This window comes from Lethenteron reissneri, chromosome 18 (assembly GCF_015708825.2).
Source record: "Lethenteron reissneri isolate LAM-NWPU_2019-01 chromosome 18, ASM1570882v1, whole genome shotgun sequence".
NCBI classification, from domain to species: Eukaryota; Metazoa; Chordata; class Hyperoartia; order Petromyzontiformes; family Petromyzontidae; genus Lethenteron; species Lethenteron reissneri.
This window is the reverse complement of record NC_083796.1, coordinates 7,550,983-7,569,487: the sequence shown is the minus strand read 5'-3', so window position 1 is coordinate 7,569,487 and position 18,505 is coordinate 7,550,983. Positions and strand designations below refer to the sequence as shown.

The window sequence follows — 18,505 nt, the reverse complement described above, 5'->3', positions numbered from 1 at the left end:
GTCCAAAATGTTTCTAAAAGATATTGTTCAAAATTAAACGTATAAAAAAAATAGCAACCGATATTCCATGACTGTGCCCAGTTACGCGTTGCGAGAGTGGGAATGTTTGTTCACGAACACGTGTCTTTGAACGGCTGCTAGGACTCAAGCCTGCCCACAGGCGTGTTCGTGTGGGACATAGAGAACCACGGCGAAGAGGACGTGGAAGTGGCCATCATGTTCACTATGAGTAACAGTGCAGGCCGCAAGCATGATGGCAAGGAGGGCCACTGGAATGAGCCCTTCCACACGGCGGGTGAAGGCGCAAGCGACGGTGCCGTTTCCGGCGTCCTACTCCACCACAGCCACCCGACCAATCCCTACACCATGGCCATCGCTGCCCAGCACCAGGTTAGCCGTGCATTGGATTCCGGTTGCCGAACGAATACATTATAAGGTCGCACTCATTTACACACAAAGTGCTTGCCACAATTTAACCATAATACCTTGCTGATCTCGTCAAGGAGCATAAATCATCATGGGAACTCGGTCATTCCCACAGCAGCTTTTGTCTAGCCATCAAACAAAGACGGTCACTGCAATGCACACTTTCAGATGGCCTTCTGCGGCTGTCTGGAACACTCTTTCTATATTAGGAAGCCACTGGAGCCATGCACTGTTAAATCTAGGTTGAAAACTAATTTATTTTGAACTGCTTTTTGTGTTTAGTTTGTTGTCCTTCCCTCGCACCTCCGATTAGCGTGGTTGGCTACATACGGTGCACAAGAAGTTCATACGTACAACACTATGGAGCAATGTTTGGTTTTTAAGCTAGTGCAACAATGCTGTTATCGCCATTCTAGGAGCTTCAGCAAATTCCCGAGGAGAGATTGCGTGTTTTCAGTATGTTGGTGCGTTTTTTTTGTTGTTTTCTGCCTAGTGTTTGAAGTCTTTATGCATTAGCTCTAATTGTCCGTCTATCCGTAACATTAGGGGGTGGGTTATAACTCTCGTAAGGATGATCCAATTTGAACTAACCTTTTATGTAAGGTGTTTTGTTAATTGGGATTTATCCAATTGAAAACTGGCCAAATTGATAAAAGGGTTGCACTTTGAGACACAAATCAGCATAAAAAATACTAGTTGTGAGGATGTAAGTGTTCATAATAAAGGTTTTTGGGTTAGATCGCATTATTATAAATGTGTCGCAATCCTCCACCACCCACACGGCCAATCAGTAAAAAATGTGTCATGTTAACAAAACGCCAATTAGAAGAGTCGATTCACTCTTAAAACACACTTTTTTATTGATTGGCCATGTCGGGTGGTGGAGGGTTGCGACACATTTATAATAACACGATCTAACCCATACTGGTCGTTAAAGCCTACGTGTTCAACTGAGGATGCAAGTGTGTTTGCTCTGGCAGCTATCGATTGGAAATGAAAATGTGTTTAGATCGATCCATTCCGACTAAAGATCTATGGATGCCTTGAGATGTGTCGAGCCATGACAGCAGTGTGAGTTCTGTACCATGAATACAGCATCGCTGATATCCATAGTTCAACACTCTATATAGAGTCACTGATATACTTTTTAATCATTAACAAAAATCCAGGCTTGTGTTGGAAAGTCTGTCCCACGCAGGTTAGGTAAGTATTGTGACATTAGGGTTCTGATTTTTGGGTTAGTCTTCTTGCAAGGATCTGGTGGTTCACGCTTCTGTTACGTGGGTGGATTGGCTTTGGTAACCGTACACATTGGCTGGGTTGACCACATGCATGAGATTAAGGAACCACTTGGGCTTGAACTTTAGGGAGCAGGGATTTTATCATGTTAGAACAAACATGTTTTCTGTGCCTTTGGCAATGTTTGTATTCTTAGCCTCTCACAGTCATGGCCATGCAACTTTTTAGAAATTCAAAAGTGCATTGCTTACTTGTACCAATTACTTCGTTGTTATCAACCTTGTTTCTTGAATAATGATTGTATATGTTACAATTGTAACTTTGTCTTTGTTAGTTTGTGTATTCTGTTCACCATGGTTTGTAGTTGTAGAGTTGGCTCGAACAGTGTAACTCTCCGTAGCGCCAGGAAAGTTGCCGCCACACTGCTTTCTGCGAATATTGTGTGTTGATGTCAAATGTTTGCTTTGTGATCGGTTGAAAAGACTTTGCGTTTTCGTTGAGTAAGCATACGCATAGGACAAAATGTCTGCAAACAAACGTCTTGCCATTTTAAGATTTAAAAAGTTGCCTGTTTGCCAACCCTTCATATTTGCATTGCTCAGTAAATGGTATGAATTGCGTGCACACCATGTATGTTATTCTTTTGTTTACAATTAACTAGAGATGTGATGAAACCATAATTGCATTGTTCTCCCAGTTGTCATAGCACAAACTTGCATTTGGAAATTTAATGATGAGCTCTTGCTCCTCCCTCCCCACAGGCAGGTGTAACTGTGAGTCACTTGACAGAGTTTGACCCCAAGGGATTGGGGGCGGAGGTGTGGACAGACCTCATGCAGGACGGTCGTCTCAACTCGCCGCAGGGTACCGCACTGCACCAGTTTATAGCCACGCAAGCCCTCCTTTTCACTTTCATTACATTGTTAAGTTGCACCGATGCAAACATTTTCAAGATGATGTTGAGGATAATTGGTAGTAGTTCTTGATAAAAATCTTTGACTGCATGAGAAGGGAAATAAAGAAAATTGCAATGTTTTGCATCGCTGACTAACTTCGTCATACTCAGAAAACACGATGCATGACGTTTAACATGTTTGAACAGTTTTTCCAGTTCCTATTGAAAATAGATATTTTCATGGTGAAAAGGGGAAATGAAAATAATGAGGATTTCAGGCTGCAAAGCCAAGCTCACACATAAAATGGTATCACTTTTAAAAGTACTTTTCAAAGGTTTTTACATTTGCAGAATTATCTCAAAACATTGATAGCCCTGCATCACTTTTAATACTAACATGAATAATACGTATAAATGCAGAAGTTTGGTGTGTTAAAAAAAGTTTTCATTGCGGTAAATGTAAATTTCTAAACTCTATATTTGTAAGCCTGTGGTTTGTCTCCCAAGTATTTTTTTTTTGCATACGAGAGCTGCCTGCAATGAATGGTAAGGCTTTAAAAATGTTCCCCTCTAAACAAAAAGCAGGCAACTTTAACATAGTTGATGTTATCCACTGGCCACTGTCACAATGGAATGTGATATATCTCGAGTTGCTTAAGCTCGCATTGGAATGCTGGTTGTCAGCAGGTCAAGTATGTCTTTGCATTTTGTCTCAAAATTGTATCCGCTTGTGCCCGGTCCCTGCTTCTGCACCATGCAACGTGCAGGCCCCAGCAAGCCCACAAGAAGCCGGCAGGAGGTTGCCGCCGCAGTGGCATCAACCGTCTCCGTGATGGCTCGCGGGAGCGCACAAGCGGAATTCTGCCTCGCTTGGGACATGCCGAAGATGCGTTTCAAATCAAAGGAGCGCGAGTACTGCAGGTACAGTACGTCAGCGATGTTTGTTTGTTTCATTGGGACGCTCTCATTCTTTGAGCATGTTGAAAGCTTTAATCCAGAGGGGTCAAACTATATTGCACTGTTGACACGCTTCAGAGAAATGCATTAACCTGGGGTAGCACCTTTTCATGTGTCCATAAGAATCTTGTCTAAAGGAATGTCACCGTAATGTTGCCTCAAAGAATGTCAGAAGGGTGTGGATCATGACAGGCAGTTGACCCAACCAACTATTTCCTAACTCCCGAGGGATGCATAACTTGCTATGTGCCTACGTGACACGACAGTCATGGTCTGTCCTCAAACTGTACTAACGTCTTCGTTTCTCTGGACTGTAGTAAAAAATCATGCCTCTGTGGCCAGGGGATGGCAATCCAGCAAATGGCTGCAAGCTGTTCAGAGCGATTGAGTTGTATTCTGTTGTATGCATCAACTTTCATGGGTTTTCTCTGGCTGCTTTGGCTCCCATAAAAGGAATTGCCCAAGCATATCAATGAATGCAGTCTCGAGTCTCAGTGCAATAAATAAATTACATCTGTATATTTTTCCCTGATCAAATCACCCAGAATAAGGCCCACTTTCATCAGACCTCTGAAACCAATCGTGGTTAAGCCTGGACAGTGCTGGGATAGGTGATCACCATGCACAACAGGTGTTAGAGGCTGCAGGGCTATGTTTTAGACAGCAGAGGACATTGCAACAAAATCCATTGAAATACTGTATTTCTGTGCTCAAACCTCTATGCTTCCCACCTTCAACCCACACGGACCAGCTTGTTGAAACATGGTCAAATAGCGTCCGTAGAATGGGGAAGACTACATTCAGCAGTGGATTTACAGAAGGGATGAACGTGTAAATGATTTATTTAACACCGCCTGCCTTCACTTCACACTCCTGTGTGCGTGCCTCGGTGTGCACAGGCGGTACACACGTTGGTTTGGCACCGATGGACAGGCTGCCCCCAAGCTGAGCCTTTACGCGCTCTCTCACTACAAGGAGTGGGAAGAAAATATCGAGGCATGGCAGAGCCCTATTCTCAAGGACACGTGAGTACACCAGAGCAAGGGGTTCAGGCAGAAGAGGCATTGATTGATCAAAATCAATGCCATCATTTCAAGAATTGGTGCGCCCTTATGTCATAATTCCTGACACTACAATGAAATTTTGCAAGTTGGATCATTTAGTTTTGCATAATTTGGCAATCGGGTTGGATTGCAATCCCAGATACACAGGTGAGGTGCATATTACATTGGTGGTAGTATAGGGTGTTTAGAAATTATAGATTTGCTTTTTAATAGTCGCAGCATCATTAAATTCAATGATGAAGTACTTTATTAATTGCTTGTCTTAATTATAGATGTAAAATTTTCATGTTTTGTATTATGTGAAACCCTGCTGCGATTTATTGAATTTTGTAATATTTAATCGAAGTGCGCAATTTCTGCAGCAAATAATAATGATGTAGCACACTGCATTTTTTAAAAAGTAAAATAGTTATTAAATCGATGCAGTCATCCCATCGATGCGTTTATGAATGCAGGCTAGCATGAAGCACATGATCTAGAATTAATTAAGGTTACGGAAATGCAGTTAAACCTTGCACCTCAATAAATGTAAGAACAGCATTATCATTAAAAGTCAAAGTAATTGTAAAGCTCGAGCTATTTTATATTTTCTACTGCAGTGATGTTTTTGAGATGTTGTGTCACAGTGGTCATAGCTCTTGTGATAAGCACATGGCTGGAGACAGATTTAAACGAGTAAAAAATAGAAAGAGGAACTTTTTTCTTCGTATCAAGATGAAGTGACAGAAAAAAAATTGCTTAATCAAGCTGTCAACAGTTCCAATTAAGAGTACAGTTTATAATTGCTAAATTGTCATATGGAGCATTCACCCCACTTAAAGCCCCTTCCCGTGCATAAAAGTAGCATCTGTTGAATAGAAGACCTGTTAACTGCTGACTGACTGTTCATGCTCGTGAGCGAAATTATTCAGGCAATGCCATTGTGATGTCCACTTTCTCGTGCGCAGCTCCCTGCCAGCCTGGTACAAGTCAGCCGTGTTCAATGAGCTCTACTTTGTGACGGATGGAGGAACCGTGTGGGTCGAGGCTCGTACGGAGGAAGCACCCAAGGGGTGCGACGACAATGACGTGCGGCCAATGAACGGCACGTCGCCGCTGCCCTGCAACGAAACGCTGCTGGAGTACGGCCGCTTCGCCTACCTCGAGGGTGCGTCGGCACAGTTTGGCATAAGCGTGTGTGCGGTGCTGCCGTTTGTTTCACGTTTATTTCTCTGGCATGCCTGCAAGGTCTTGTGGTAAGGGTTTTGAGCTGGGTGCAGTGGCTCACGTTGCACGTTGGTGAAACTCCCAAACCCACTGGGTTGGTACGTGGTCAGGATATTGCAATGCAAGGAGATTATTGAATTTCTCTGTGTGGAGCTTTGAGTGTTATCCTCTCCAACTCGTTGTTGTTGTTTTTTCCTGTCGGGTTCTCCCGTGTTTTGCTGCAATGTCAAAACGCTCATTCATGACATTGGTGATACTTCCCAATGCAAAATCCTGCTGAAAATGAGTCTTGGTACTCAGTGCTGCTTTACTGAATGATGGACATTATTATTAACAAGCCTGTGTCTGCATTGCCAGTTCACTATCAGATAATTCCATGGGCACATGAAGATTAGGGGTAGCTGCACTGCCCACTTCTCGATAGTGTGGCGAGCCATATTCTGCTGTGTGCCCTTAATATTCTTCACGGGCCCACTATCCTGCTCGACATGGGCCCCTGGGGCATTGTGAGGGGACGCTTTAGCTTCATCTCAAAATGGCTTAGTGCCTCTCATGTACCACTTGTAAAGCCACACCGTGTTTATTGACATACGATGCCATCTTCAATGTTTTAACCTCGCCACTTGTGAACAGTGACGAGGTTACGAGGCGTTATACTGGCTACTTGGTCCTCACAAACATTTGGAATGCAGGGACAACAGCATGTTGGTGCAGAAATGTACATCTTTAATACCCTTTGAAATCTTAACTTAATTTCACCTTGCTTCTGTGCTTTATGGATCATTAAATGTCAGTTTTATATCTGAAACCACACTCCCAGAAGCACTCAAAAATGCTTCGACATGAATGCGAATGATAGTTTCGGGGATACGACTGGTGACCGTTGACGGACCAGCAGGCCGTGACCTTGATTGCTGTTTCAGTGTTTGCCTGCACAAAACATACCGATATTGGCTTTTGCACCCATCACTGTGAGACCGGCAATAAAGGCCCTGGTGTTTACCACGGCATTTATAAACCATGCCTGGCTATGCCTGCCAAGACTAGTGCGTCCATCTTGTGCTGTAAATGTTATTATCGCGGTTTGCTGTGTGGTTCTGCAGGGCAAGAGTACCGCATGTTCAACACCTACGACGTGCACTTCTATGCCTCTTTTGCGCTGATCATGCTGTGGCCACAGCTGCAGCTCAGCCTCCAGTATGACATTGGTGAGGGATCTTGTTATGGACTGTAATGTAAAAATTATGTTCATAAAATGTAAAAGCTCTGAAAGAAGATGCAAACTAAAAACGCATGTCAACTTGTAGATACATACCTTGGCTGTGTTTCCGAGGCTCCCTGTCAGAATTGAAAGTTTCTTTTATGTTTTAATTACTTTAAAGTGAGGTGCTCCATTATCGCACTCCAGTGATGTCACTGACTGCTTAATACATTTCAGCACGTCAGTGCTGTTTGTTGGATTACATATTCCTTTAAATAGCTTTTAAATTTCATGTTGATAAATTTTTGGCTTTTCGTGCACTTTATTATATTTTTAGAGTGCTATAAATCTTGCCTTTTTATCGTTAAGTTGCGTCTTAATTCGTATCGTATGCATCGTCAATGCAAATGGCTACATCTGTTGGAAATTATCTTTCAAGAAATTAAGGGAAGAAATTCATAAACTGCTTCCTTGTTTTAAAAAAAAAAGGTAACCGAAGTACATTTTAACGTGGTCTCTAAGCTGCTACATGTTGAGGTCAAGTAATTTAGAGGCACAGAGTGACAGAAGGGTGTCTGAAGGGTGAAATCATCTTTTTTTTTACATGAAACCACAATCACTATGCTGCCCTTGTCATTGACATTACTGTGTGCTTATATACCCACGTGTGTGAATGTGTCCAATAGTGTAGCCATATATAATATTATTGGTCATTGGAAGACAGCCACAGCTTTACTTGAAATGGGCATCCTATAACTGCAATGTAGAATAGATTGAAGTGTGGGGACAACTGTGATATTTAAGTTTGAATACAGTGACATGGATGTTAGTGATGCTACTCGTGACGTTTCATAGCTGTTGCTACAGAATTATATATGTAATGATTTTGCAACAATATTTGATAACAATTTGTACAAGCAGCTAACACCTTTAGTTATAGGTAATTAAGAGGCTTTGCACATGCTGCCCCCCCCCCCTCGCGATTCAGTTTTTTGCCACAATTTAGGATGACGATTTTGTTCAAGAGTTGATTAATCTTTTGCCATTATGGTATTTCTAGAATCTATTGTTAATTGCAGTGTTTACGTAACGTGATTACGTACAATATAGCGATTGAAAATAATGCATTCTCACACGCAGGATTCAATGCGTGAATCGGTCGTAATAATTAGCATTGCTGCAGGGAGACAATGGAAACTCGGTTAATAAATATTAACAAAATGGCCTGCAGCAGCTGCTTCCTATGATAGTTCTTGAAATTGATTTGAATATTACTTCTGAGATAATAACAAAATGTTTCACATTCCAAAAGCACACATTAACTCAATTCATTAAGTTCCTGTCAAGTCATAGTTAATTATCTTAATAAGCTATAATTTCGCGTGAGTGTAAGTGTTTTGTCTGTTTGCTTCCACCCCCTGCTGTCTTGTCATGTTCACTCCAGCGAGTGCGATTCTGGCGGAGGATACCCAGCAGAGAACCCACCTGATGAATGGAAGCCGCTCCAATGTGAAGACCAAGCATGTGGTCCCACACGACGTTGGAGACCCCTGTATGTTACAAAAAAAAATCCACTTAATGGAAAACACAACGCAAGGAACGATCACCTATGTCAGATGATTTTTGCCGTTACGCACCACTTCTCTGTGTGTCCCATGCTAACAAGGGTTTGAGGTGGTCTCTCTTGATGCGGGTTGGAAGCTGCGGCATAGCTATCAAGTGTGCCGGTGGTACAACTGCACTGGGGCCCATGGGCAGGAGAGTCCCAGATGTGCAGGGCTATAAAGAGTGGGGGGGGGTGGAATTAGATAGTGGGGTGCCCATTTCATTCTCTGCACCAGGCCCCATGTGAATCGCACGCTATGCTACTCGTTTGAAGATTCATTAGGAAAAAAGTTCACTTGAGTTTTAGCAGTGCCATGATAGAGCCCTCTAGTGGTATTCCATGGTGTATACGTTGTACCTTTCAATAGCAGGTGGAGGATTTTACAATATATTTACACCACCACGTGGGAGATTATATTATTAATCGAGGTGGAAGTCAGGAGGGCATTAGGAAAATGCAAAACAATAATGACTGCACTTATTTCCCAATCCATTTAGGTTTCAGATGTGAATATGCAGTATATTATTTACAGGACCAGATTCGAACTTCTGCATTTACCATGGTTCAATGTTGTTTTGGTAAACACAATAACAAGATCTCCTGACTGTGTTTGGGATTGGAACCTCCTAAATAATTTCGCTAGCACCCATTTTTATTTTATTATCACGTAAAAATTTTGCTTAAGCAATTGCCAAAATACAAATTTCACGAAATTTTGTCAAGCCAAACCGTTTGTTTAATTATGGCGCACAGAATGATTTTCTATGTCGTGCAGCCAGCGGTGTGTTGTACTTTGTTCCGTCTGCCACACCAGCTGGCCCTTGTCTGACTCCGTGCGCTGTTGCGGTGCAGACGATGAGCCCTGGGTGAGACTGAACGCGTACCTAATTCACGACACGAGGGACTGGCGTGACCTCAACCTCAAGTTTGTGCTGCAGGTTTACCGTGACTACCACGCAACTGGAGACCGCCGCTACCTCGACAGACTCTGGCCAGTCTGCAAGGTGAGCTGCCCAAATCGCAAATCTCTGTGTTTGAATGGGTTGTTGGCAAGTAACATTTCACCCTTCTTCCTTCTGTGATTTCATCAATTTGCTGTCACGATTTGATTCTCAAATTATTTCCACAGTGATACCTCCTATAGCACTGCCTCTTATAATGCTGTTTCGTTATAACGCTCTGTGTCCTGGAGGGAAATGCCTGCGTGGATCAGCCCATATATGGAAGAAAGTAGGCGTGGTGTTGCCCGTAGGGGTGTATCTTTGCCCATATATGGTCTTGTGGCACCTGCAGGGAGGTGTCGATTGCATTGATTCTGTTCATAGTTAATCCAACAGCCTCGTTATTATCGATTCATTGACGGTTAATCACTGCATCGATTCATGGCTGATCCATGGATCAGGTAATCCCACTGTTTAGTACTGTATAGTCTCCTGTGGAATGTGTTAACAGCAGAAGGTTAATCTTATGCAAGTTCCGACTGAATGCACTGCTGAGTACATAACTTCTTGCATTAAAAAAAGCCATTAAAAGTTATCACTTTTATTTATCTAATGCTTTTATACATTTACCATGTGCACAGTAGAATTGTTAAGGATTGTAATTAATATTAACCTCCTGATCTGATTTAATGCACAGATTATGAGTGTAGTTGATTTGAATGTATTCATCTTTGCACATTTACTGTGTGGTTGTGTGCCACCGTGCGGCGATATGCACCGGGCTTCTTGCTAGGAAGGTAGTGGTAGGCATTGCATGTACTTGTGTCATGCTTATTGAGGCGTTATGGATCACTCTTCCAGGGGAAGTGGTGGTAATTAACAGGGCCTTATGAAGCAGTGTTAAAGATTAGGTATACAGTAAAACCTTGGATTGCGAGTAACTTGGTCTGCGAGTGTTTTACAAGACGAGCAAAATTTTTAAATAAATATTAATTGATTTAATAAACGAGCGAGGTCTTGCAATAAGAGTAGTACGTGTATACGCTTTGTCTGCCGAGCGTCACGTGATCACAACTGATATAGGAGTGCTTTTATATACGAGTGCTTTGGATTACAAACACATTTCCGGAACGAATTATGCTCGCAATCCAAGGTTTTACTGTATATTGAAAATGACTGAGTTAATTTTTTTCTCTATACCCAATTTTAATTAATACTTTATAGTTGGGTCAAGCGTAATGGTTGTATGCATTAAATCCATTATACCTGTACGTCTGTTATGAAAGTCCTTTATGGGTTTGTTTCCCAGTAACATCCAGCAGAGAGCAGGTGTTTTTCAGCAATGCTGATATTAAATCCGAAGTTATCCTTGCTAGTTAGATTTATGTTCAAGTTTAATAATCTATTTCACTTTCTTCAGCTTTGCTACAGTGCTATTATGTCAATTGAAAATTATACAATGAATGAGTCACAAATGCTTTAACCTTATTCTTTCAAATAACTGTCAATGCGCATTGCAACATGGGCCCCGATGTGACCACATTGCCAAAAATCATAGTTTGTAAGTTTATACCAATCTTATTATCTTTTGTCTCAACACAGCTAAGTGAGGTGTACACAATCCCTGGTTTTTTATATCTCAGAGCTCGGTATTTCATGTGGGTTTCCACTAAAGTCAGCTCTCATTCCGAGAGTGCATCATTTTCTCTTTTATAAAACGATCAGGAGGCTCTTAATCTGTGTCCTTTAAGCCCCCTAACTGTGACAAGGAGAGAGAAGAGCGTTTACCCTTCACAAAACCTTCACCGAGCTTTCAATTGCTACTGCGCTTGGGAAGTTTCCCTTATCACTCGGGTTGCCTTGATCTCATTTTTCACGACATGATGTGAAACGGTGTACATTTTCACGATCAGTATTACGATGTCAGTTTCCCATAGCTATGTAATTGCGTTTCTCTTTTTCTTAATTGTATTCCTTTTGTGCTTTGCGGTACGTCCATTATGAATAATGATTACTTAAAGGTTCTTCAGCTGCATTTCGCTCACACATAATCCTACTGCCACGATTTTCCAAATCTTAAACTTTACAATCCAGTATGCTATTAATGCACGTGCTGTGAATTTCACGTTGAGTAATTCATGAAATGTACTACTATAATAGTCTAGGATTAAAATTGATATGTCAACTTTATTCAGATGTGACAACACGTGGGTCATAGGTAATATAGCTATTTGTTTGTAAAGTTTATATCTTGTGTTGTTTTACAAATGTTTTGCTTAGAAATTAAATGCAAAAAATAAAATTAAATGAGCAGACATGTAATGATATTTTTCAAAATTTGTGATACGGCAGAAGTCGGCCGTTGAGCCGATTGGTTGTGTAAGACAAACTGCAAACACATGAAGGGTATACGTATTGTGTGTGTTCATCTGTTTTGACACAAATGCGTTTTTTCTATCATACAACGTATGGTTATATCGCCATATCACTGCAACTCTAATCATCAGAGTTAATTAGATGTGACAAGAATATGATTATTGTACTCAATTAAATGTAAGGCATTCAAGAAGTTAACAAATGTACTTATTTTTCTCTCCCGTCTCTTGCATTCGTGTGTTGCAAAATCCCTAACTAGATTGTGATGAATTCCGAGCTCGAGTTTGACGCTGATGGCGATGGATTAATTGAAAATTCTGGCGCTGCAGACCAGACTTACGATGGATGGGCAGTCAAAGGAGCCAGGTGGGACTTGTAGAACCCATGGGACCCTTTTGTGATCAGCTCTGTTTCATTAATGCCTTCATATTGATACTTCCTCCTAATGGAGAGGTGATATCATTGTACATCCATTTGCATGTAAGTAATTAATGTCTTTAATGAATCCATACAAGCTACTCCAAAAGAGGTTTACGTCATTGATGCAAGTAAACTCTTTTGCGGCACTGTGCAAAAAAAAATCTAAATTCGTGCCATGATGGTAAAAATGTTTTTATTGGATTTATAAGTGTGCAGTGACACATGCTCTTGTTAAAATATGGAAATAACTTGTGAGATGAAGTGTTTACTTATGAGCCTAATGCTCTCGAACATGTTTTGCATTGCAAATATCAGAAAGGGCGATTGCACTTCTTGTATGAGTGGGACCCGTGATTGATTTGGTGTAGCTTTGTAATAGTGGCTGGGGCTGATGGACACGGGATGCCAGCTCATCATGTGTCCTGATAGAGCCTCCCAGAAATTTGGTAACTTACATTTGTACGATTCTATTGTCCATGGCATCCTCTCTGTGCTGCCCTACCCATGGCAGTGCGTACTGCGGGGGCATGTGGCTCGCCTCCGTGTGCACCATGCGGAAGATGGCCGACATAATGGGTGACTTGACCTGCTTCAACAAGTACGATGACATCCTCCGCCGGGGCAAGAAGGCCTTTGAGACCAAGCTGTGGAACGGTGGGTGGGTTGGGTGACCTTGAGAGCAAGCTGTCAGAACAGTGGGTGGGTTAGGTGAGCTTGAGAGTAAGCTGTGGAATGGTGGATGGGTGAGTTTGTAAAGTGACGGAATAAATTCATTTGACCTGTTAGGCTTGTGCACAGTGTGCGACCTTATAAAAGTGCCCCGTGTGCTCTAGAGTGAACATTAAAGAGCTTATGATTCTCACAAAAGTAGGCCATTGTACAATCTTTTGTGATCTCGTCGAAATCTAAACATTTAAATCAATTTAAATATAAACTTACTACGCATGTACAGGTGTGAATATTCTTTACAAATGAGAGCCTGACATTTCAATAAGATCCCTCGATAGAATTAAAAGTGTAAATTGACACACAGTTTGTTGTTTTTCTCCCAATGCAGGCCGGTATTGGAAATATGACAGCAGTGGAGAGCTGTATTCGGCAAGTGTCATGTCTGATCAGTGTGCTGGCCAGTGGTATCTTGGAGCCTCCAATCTGGGTGATGGAGAGTACGAGGTACGGATATCATTACCTTTATACTGCACAAACATGTTCCAGTACTCCACTGCTCTGGGGCTCATTCAGTGGATTTGGTATAAATGTCATGGCCACTTGGGAAAAAATATAAAACGAAGGTTAGAAACTTCCTTTGTAGTTGAATTAAAGCAGAATTTAAAATATGACTCAATGTAATACATATATCCGTTAGATGCATACCAACGTGGTCTAATCATAGTGATGTCACGTTGAAATGCATAGGGAGTAATTTTTGCAGTGGAGCTCTGTATTAGGTGGTCTTAACTCGTGTTCGACCACCTGCGATGCACTTGCTAGTTACCTATCTATAAGATAAGATATCACTGTATTCTGAGGCATCTTCCTTTAATGAATGGAGGAGGACCATTTGCGAAGACAGGCATTCAAGTGGTTCGGTGACCTTAGGGAAGACCTACTGTGCAGCAGTTGTGGGTTCTGGCAAAGGGTAGAAACGTGTTGGCTCGGTGAAGCGGAATCAATGGATTTGGCCGTGATGTAGGGATGGCTGATTTCAAGGGTTTTTGAGTCTATTCCAGATTCTATTCCGATTCCAACCCTTCTCCCTTCCCTTAAAAAAACTGTTGTTACAATCCTTTATTTTGTTGTAGAATGTATTATTGCTGAATTAATGCAATTCAATAATTAAGTGATGAAAACTAACTATATACAGAAACAGAATAAACATTAGCTGTAGGTTCTGATTATTTTATGGTTCCTGCATGTTGATCAAATACTTGAGGATACCTACATGTAAATGCATTGAAAAAAATTACAATTAAAATGTAAAAAAAATAACTGCTAAATAATCACAATTCACACAATGATAACTATTTTATAAAGCTAAACAATGAAATAATAGCAAATCTAAATATTGTTTAAACTTAACCAAAAAATAATCACAATTCACACAGGAGCTATGGTGGCTGTCTCCTACAGCCACCATAGTTTAGTAAAGAAAGAGAGTCGTGTTTATGTTCGAATACGGTAACTTTTGAATTAATAAAAAGCAATTGTGTAATTTCAGTGAAAATTATTGGAATCGATCATGGGTTTGCAGTCGACTCCATTTCCTACCAAAAGTAGAAATGATTTTGAAATGTTATGGAATCAGGAATCGATTGTTCTTGAATCGGCTCGCCATCCCTTCCCATGTAACATCTTATCTTCATCCTTGGATGCATTGTAAGTGTATTCTCAGCAGAGGGAGCCCGTTGTCTTCTGTAAATTATATTCAAAGCCGGACAGGCAGAAACATAATACTAATCAGTTACCTTTAATCATTAATCAACAAATGGGAGCTTAATATTTCAGTAAGTATAATAATGGGTATAACAGTATTTTGCTTCATTAAGCATAATGTAATTCAGAAGTGACTGTACACTCCTCAGGCATTTCCCAAAGATCAAGTGCAGAGCGCCCTGCGCACGATCTATGACCTCAATGTCATGAAGTTCTCCGGCGGAACTATGGGAGCAGTCAACGGGATGATGCCCAACGGCACGGTGGATACCACCAGCGTGCAGTCCATCGAGGTGTGGGTGGGCGTTGTCTACTCCCTGGCTGCTACCATGATCCAAGAGGTGCGTGTGTGTGTGTGGATGTATGTTGAACTTCTTTCGCACCGTACGTATGCAACCGTGCTAATCGGAGGTGCGGGTACGATAACAGTACCACCACAGTAACCACCACTGTTCCTTCTAATAACAGTACAACCACAGGAACCACCACCACTGTTCCTTATAATAAGTGCCACCACAGTAACCACAACTGCTTATTGTAATAACATTAATAGTGCATGTGTGCTTCTGCACCACACACTTTTCAGTTCCTTGGCTGCATGAGCAGACCTATAGAATTCCTATGATGCTAACTGAACAAGCCATTGGTACACTGGACTAAACACATACTTGTATTCAGTGTTGTAGAAGGGTGTACTTGTATAAATAAGTCACACGTTGAATGTACGTGACAAAATAAAACGGGATACTTACGAATGTCGTCAAATCTCGGAAGGCAAGGAGAGTTGAGCCTGGTGGATAGTGCTTGAATGGGGGACCACAATGCAATGCCAGGTTGGTATTGGATACTGTGTGGTTGCGTGGCTACACAATCTATTTTCATACCGCGCTTGCTATGCTCCGTGTCTACGCTCCTTGCCTTCATCAACCCACCCTGATCGGTGTGGTGAAGTTTGGTCGAATAACCCCAGTGACCCGCATGGTGTAGAGAGGCCCACATCCAGCAGTGGATTGACAATAAGGATGTACATGTGCAAACAAGGCAAAAAAACAAGAAGAGCCACTTTTTTTCTTATTGGGTAAAAATCTAAATATTACAAGAGCCGCAATGCACGTGAATACGAGATGGTGGTTCTTAATAAATAATGTCACGCAGCAGTTCTATAATAGCCGTAGGTTGCCGTCCCCTGACTTAATAGGACAGGCTCAGTGTGATTCTTTCGCAGACACGTGTCCGATGTTTTGTGATTATATGAATGTAGGCTTGTTTTCTTATATTTGAAAATGCGATTTATTGGCAAAAAACAAATGGTGCATTGTAGCGTTGAGTCTTTGTTTATGCATCAAATAAGCATTCTGTTTTTGTTTTGTTGTAATTGAGTACATTTTTGTGTGAATCAATCCTTAATACCATTTCTGCGTCGGTGGTATAACCTCTTTATTTTGGTTTGAATATAAGAAGTAAAATGGGGAAACTATATGTCTCATTCAGTTACATTTGGAAAACCATTTCACAAGTATAATTACATCAACGTTAACTGGAATACTTTTCAAATATAACAAATAACTATAAACTCTGAAGCTGCAGTTAAAATAAGATTTGAATCGTGACTTTTCTGGGACCGAGAAAACGGGCATACCGGGGCGACGCCACTTGCATGGGACACTAAGTTAAAAAAATCTTGGATGTTCAGTATTGACTGAAAATGTCGTGGAATATGGCAGCAAGAAGGAAGCAATGGCGATATTCATTGGAATCGATGGCATTGTCCTTGATGACCTCCTTTAACTTGAATTTAGGGGCCTCCTCAGCCATGCTGAGGTTCTTCGTTGTGAATGGAGGGCACACGTGGAGGGGGGTGGTGGGCGTCCGGTTTCTGCTGTTCATTAGAAGCTCACCTGCCTTCCCCCCCGTATAACCACCACTGCAGTTGGACTGCAGTTGGCACCGAACGTCTGCTTGTGGCAACGTGTGTACAAAGCACCCAACAAGTGAGCGGTTGTGTTGCGCGTTTCCAGGGCTTGACAGAGGAAGGCTTCAAGACGGCCGAGGGCACGTACCGCACAGTGTGGGAGCGGCTGGGCATGGCTTTCCAGACGCCCGAGGCGTATTGCGAGCAAGATGTGTTCCGCTCGCTCGCCTACATGCGGCCACTCAGCGTGTGGAGCATGCAGTGGGCGCTCGAGCGACGCGCGCGGAAAGATCGGGACGTCGCGTGATGCTCTGCCCAGCAGCGGCAGCAGCAGCAGCAGAGACAACAGCAGAACGTCGCAGCAGCAGCCACTCCCCCAAGTCTCTCTTGACACTAAAGTGATCAAAGTGCAAACGCGTTTACAGTATTTAATTGGGATAGACAGATTTGTGTTGATGTGCATGTATTCTGGGAGTTCAACTACTGGTTTGGGTTTTCTAAAAACCTGAGGGCAAAATAGGACTTGTAAATATATAGTGAGCATGGGGATCGATCTGTATTTAAATTCTACTTTTTTTCTCACCGCTACACACACAGACTCTATTACATGTAATTGTCGTGCATATATTTTTTTTAAGCTTTAATTTTATTTTGAATACACTGTATGAACAGGCATATTTTAAAATTTAATTATGGGATTGTAAAACAAAAAGTCACTTCTTTTTTTTAAATGAACGTACTCTATGGTGAGTTGCAGTCGCCTGTTATAATATAGGAACCGTAGGGAATACAGTCAATTTGAAGACGAGCATGAGAGCAACATTCAAAACAGCGTTTTTGTTCTCAGTGGTGTCTCACACGCAAGAGGACACCTCGTGTAAGTGTCCAGAGCGGGTCTCTCTGCTCAATTGTGAAGATAACCTTTGATGAAGTATTCTGTGCACGCCGGACTGCAACACTTTTTGTGGGTATTAGTTTATACTTTCTATGCATTATTAATTAAACCTCCTGACCCTTCTCACCCTTGAATACGACGACAGTATATGGCAGGACAGCGCGATCTTTGGGGGGGGCTAATGGGGTCATGATGCTTGTTGTACAGTGGAATGAGTTTGAATAATTTCGTCTCCAGTATTGTGTGCAATTATAGTGTGTTCTCATGGGAGGGGGATTTAAATCAACGCAAATTGTGATGAGCATTCTGTTGAAAAAAACAGTACATCATGTTTACATATAATTTCACCATTTATTCAACAGGTATTCATGCACTTGATATACAGAATTTTAATATTTATATATAAAAAAAACACTGTCCTCTTAAATAATTTACGTAGTTCGTACAATTGCCGATCACGTGGCGTATGTTTTGTGTGTGCTCCCACCAATGTCAAGATAGTAATAGAACGGGAAATACCGTGTTGCTTTGGTTAGCTGCCCGGATAGTTGTCAAGTGGCGAGCGGCTCAACACTTATCCCTGTCGGGGCAGTTCTTTAAAGATATTCACAGATCAGCCAAAGAGGAGCCTTCAAATGGACCAAAAATAGTAATTGTTGTTCTTCAATGTTGATTGCTATTTTGTCAGGATCATTGTGTTTGTTTATTTGAAATGTTTTATTATGTTTGGTGAGAAAACAAAAATTGGTATGGCCTTGAAAGTGTTGTAAAAATATTAAATGAAATAAAAACGAATGAGGTATTGGAGGAGCGTGACAACTTGTTTAAATGTGCTGCCGTCGTCTGCAGTGGTTCGAGGTGAATGTTTGTCGTGGAGTCGTGGTTTTGCTTTACCCATTGCTATTTAGGGCACTGAAATGCATTTCTCCTCAGG

The 18,505-nt window shown here is 41.6% G+C and overlaps 1 protein-coding gene across 3 annotated transcripts in view; it reads left to right on the top strand.

Moving 5' to 3' along the window:
* The window catches only part of GBA2 (glucosylceramidase beta 2), a 28,006-nt gene extending 9,630 nt beyond the window's left edge, over window positions 1-18,376 (top strand). For all 3 annotated transcript variants that reach the window (XM_061553635.1, XM_061553637.1, XM_061553636.1), the window contains exons 6-18: window positions 142-390; window positions 2,427-2,529; window positions 3,328-3,481; window positions 4,417-4,542; window positions 5,529-5,728; window positions 6,891-6,995; window positions 8,433-8,540; window positions 9,447-9,598; window positions 12,171-12,277; window positions 12,843-12,985; window positions 13,389-13,504; window positions 14,914-15,105; window positions 16,783-18,376. In XM_061553635.1, the coding sequence (XP_061409619.1) occupies window positions 142-390; window positions 2,427-2,529; window positions 3,328-3,481; window positions 4,417-4,542; window positions 5,529-5,728; window positions 6,891-6,995; window positions 8,433-8,540; window positions 9,447-9,598; window positions 12,171-12,277; window positions 12,843-12,985; window positions 13,389-13,504; window positions 14,914-15,105; window positions 16,783-16,983 (1,956 nt within the window). In that variant the 3' untranslated portion in view covers window positions 16,984-18,376. The remainder of the gene's footprint in view (window positions 1-141; window positions 391-2,426; window positions 2,530-3,327; window positions 3,482-4,416; window positions 4,543-5,528; window positions 5,729-6,890; window positions 6,996-8,432; window positions 8,541-9,446; window positions 9,599-12,170; window positions 12,278-12,842; window positions 12,986-13,388; window positions 13,505-14,913; window positions 15,106-16,782) is intronic.
* The last annotated feature ends 129 nt before the right edge of the window (window positions 18,377-18,505 follow it).